Raw genomic sequence first — 2456 nt, forward strand, 5'->3', positions numbered from 1 at the left:
ACTTATTTATATGTAACACACAAGAGATTTCGTGCATGTGTGAATTTCTTATTTTAATCTTATTGTCTATATGTGTATTAAAATTTATGTGCATCAATTCACCCTACTAATTAATCACTATAATCATATAAATTAAGTTTGAACAGCATAGATTTATTATATTATACATGCATGCATGCAGAATATAGTTGTCCATATGTTGATACGCATCTTATTACACTTATACAATTACTATTCAACTCGATTGTAGTTCATATTGATCGGTTAAATAAATTTCAGAAATTAAACTTATATGAACTATGGAGAACAACTGTTTGTTTTTATCTTTAAGAATCTGTTTTGACAAAGACAGTTTTTTCGTTTCCTTGGAACAATTATCTTGAGCTAGAAAGTCTCAGAGGGAAATTAAAAGAGTTAAAAACTTTCAGAAGTTGGTGAGCATTGATGAACACATTTTTGCAAATGACATAATATGTAAGGTTTTTTTTTTCATTTCATGATACAAAAAATATCGTCAATGTACAAATAAAAGTATTAAAAGAAGGGATAACACAAAACAAGTAGTAATAATTAAAAGAGAAGAATTTCAAACAAATAAAATAAATCACACGAATTTATTATACCTGAACTACTAATAAGCTGTAAGAGTTTAACTTCCTATTTCTCTATTTAAAAGGATCGATACCTCCTTTAACAAAACAAAAAAGATCGGTATCTCTCTTCTATTCTCTAAAATCATCAAGAAAAGAGAGAGAAAAAAAAAACACTTTTACAATGGAGATTCAATTTCTTTACTCCAAGCTTCCAGTTTTCATCTTTGTTCTACTAGCCTTTTTCGTTTCTCATCCATTTGCATCCTCAACTCCCTCTGATCTTATTGAGATGGTGGTTCCCTCAAAGTCCTCTCTGATGGCGATTCCCTCAGCTTCCTCTGGTCTTGATTCCAAGGTAATGACGAAAGCACTTATTCATTGGTCTCATATTCTTTTGTATACCAAAATTTATCAACGTACCTTAAAATATGTTAATCTATTTGTTAATCCCACTATTATATTGTATACTTCTTTCATGGCAAAAAAAAAGATGATATCAACCAAGATAAAAATGTTAAAAAAGAAAGTACATGTGCATTCTTAAAAACTGATCATTTAAACAAACACTATTTTCCCGTTTTTCTTAATTTGTGTTATTGATCTAGTTTTTATACTAAATTTAAAAGGAGCTCACAGTAGAAAATTTTAAAATATTATCCAAGAAAGAATAATAGCTTTTTTTGTTTACTCCAAGCTTCTAGTTTTCATCTTTGGTCTAATAGCCTTTTTTTTGTTTCTCATCCTTTTCATCCTCATTAACTTCCTCTGATCTTATATATTGCAGATGGTGGTTCCCTCAACATCCTCTGATCTTGATTCCAAGGTAATGACAAAATTAAGCACTTGTTTATTGATCTCATAGTTAACACGTCAAATATTATTTTGTATACCAAAATTTATCAACGTACCTTAAAATATGTTTTTCTATTTGCTAATCCCACTAGTAAAATGTTTACTTCTCTCATGGCAAAAAATATGATATTAACCAAGATATTTTTGTTTACATTTTTTTTTTCTTCATTGGGTTTTAAAAACAATTTTTTAAAATGTTGTTACTAAACTTATGATAACAAAAGGGCACAATAGATTTATTTTAGAAGAGATGCATGGATCAATTTAACTTATCGCTGAAGCTTATCTTTAGTCTTTATTTACAAGTGTTGTGCTCTGTTTTACAGTACCTTACAAATTTTCAGTTTTTATGTTTGCTCTAATAGCCTTTTTTGTTTCTCTAACATTTGAATCTTCAACTTTCTTTGATCTTGTTAAAAGATGGTGGTTCCCTCAAAGTCCTCTGATCTGGCAGAGATGGTGGTTCCTTTAACGTCCTCTGATCTTAATTCCAAGGTAATGAAAAAGCACTTGTTTATTTATCTCATAGTTTATTTATCTCATAGTTAAAACATTAAATATGTATACCAAAATTTATCAACTTACCTTAAAAAGTGTTTTTCTATTTGCTAATCCCACTATTTCTTTCATGGAAAAAAAAAATTATATCAACCAAGATTACATGAAATAAAGTGTATACTTAAAAACTGGTCTTTTCATTGAACATTACTTTTCCGTTGTTCTTAATTTGTGTTATTGATAAAGTTTTTACATGAGTTATTTTAAAAAGGTGTTGAGACACCGATACATTCTGGTTTTCAGATTTATATAGGAACTGCAGATTCGTTAAAAGACTTTACCCGTAGCCATGTGACCTATACGAACTAGTGATTAATTATACTTTAACCAAATGATTTCTTTATGAAATCAAACTCTCGTCTATTAAAAAAAAAACTTCCAATAGACTCGTTCTGCATGACTGAATATTACAATTTATTATCTTAATTAGTTGCATGTTATTTTATTTTTTAT

The 2456-nt window shown here is 28.5% G+C and overlaps 1 protein-coding gene across 1 annotated transcript in view; it reads left to right on the top strand.

The window, feature by feature from the left end:
• The window catches only part of LOC104715406 (probable pectinesterase 56), a 5552-nt gene continuing 3870 nt past the window's right edge, over positions 775-2456 (top strand). Inside the window, exons 1-3 of the mRNA XM_019229988.1 lie at positions 775-948; positions 1378-1416; positions 1866-1940. Coding sequence (XP_019085533.1) covers positions 775-948; positions 1378-1416; positions 1866-1940 — 288 coding nt within the window. The remainder of the gene's footprint in view (positions 949-1377; positions 1417-1865; positions 1941-2456) is intronic.

Source organism: Camelina sativa, chromosome 9 (genome assembly GCF_000633955.1).
Source record: "Camelina sativa cultivar DH55 chromosome 9, Cs, whole genome shotgun sequence".
Taxonomy (NCBI): Eukaryota; Viridiplantae; Streptophyta; class Magnoliopsida; order Brassicales; family Brassicaceae; genus Camelina; species Camelina sativa.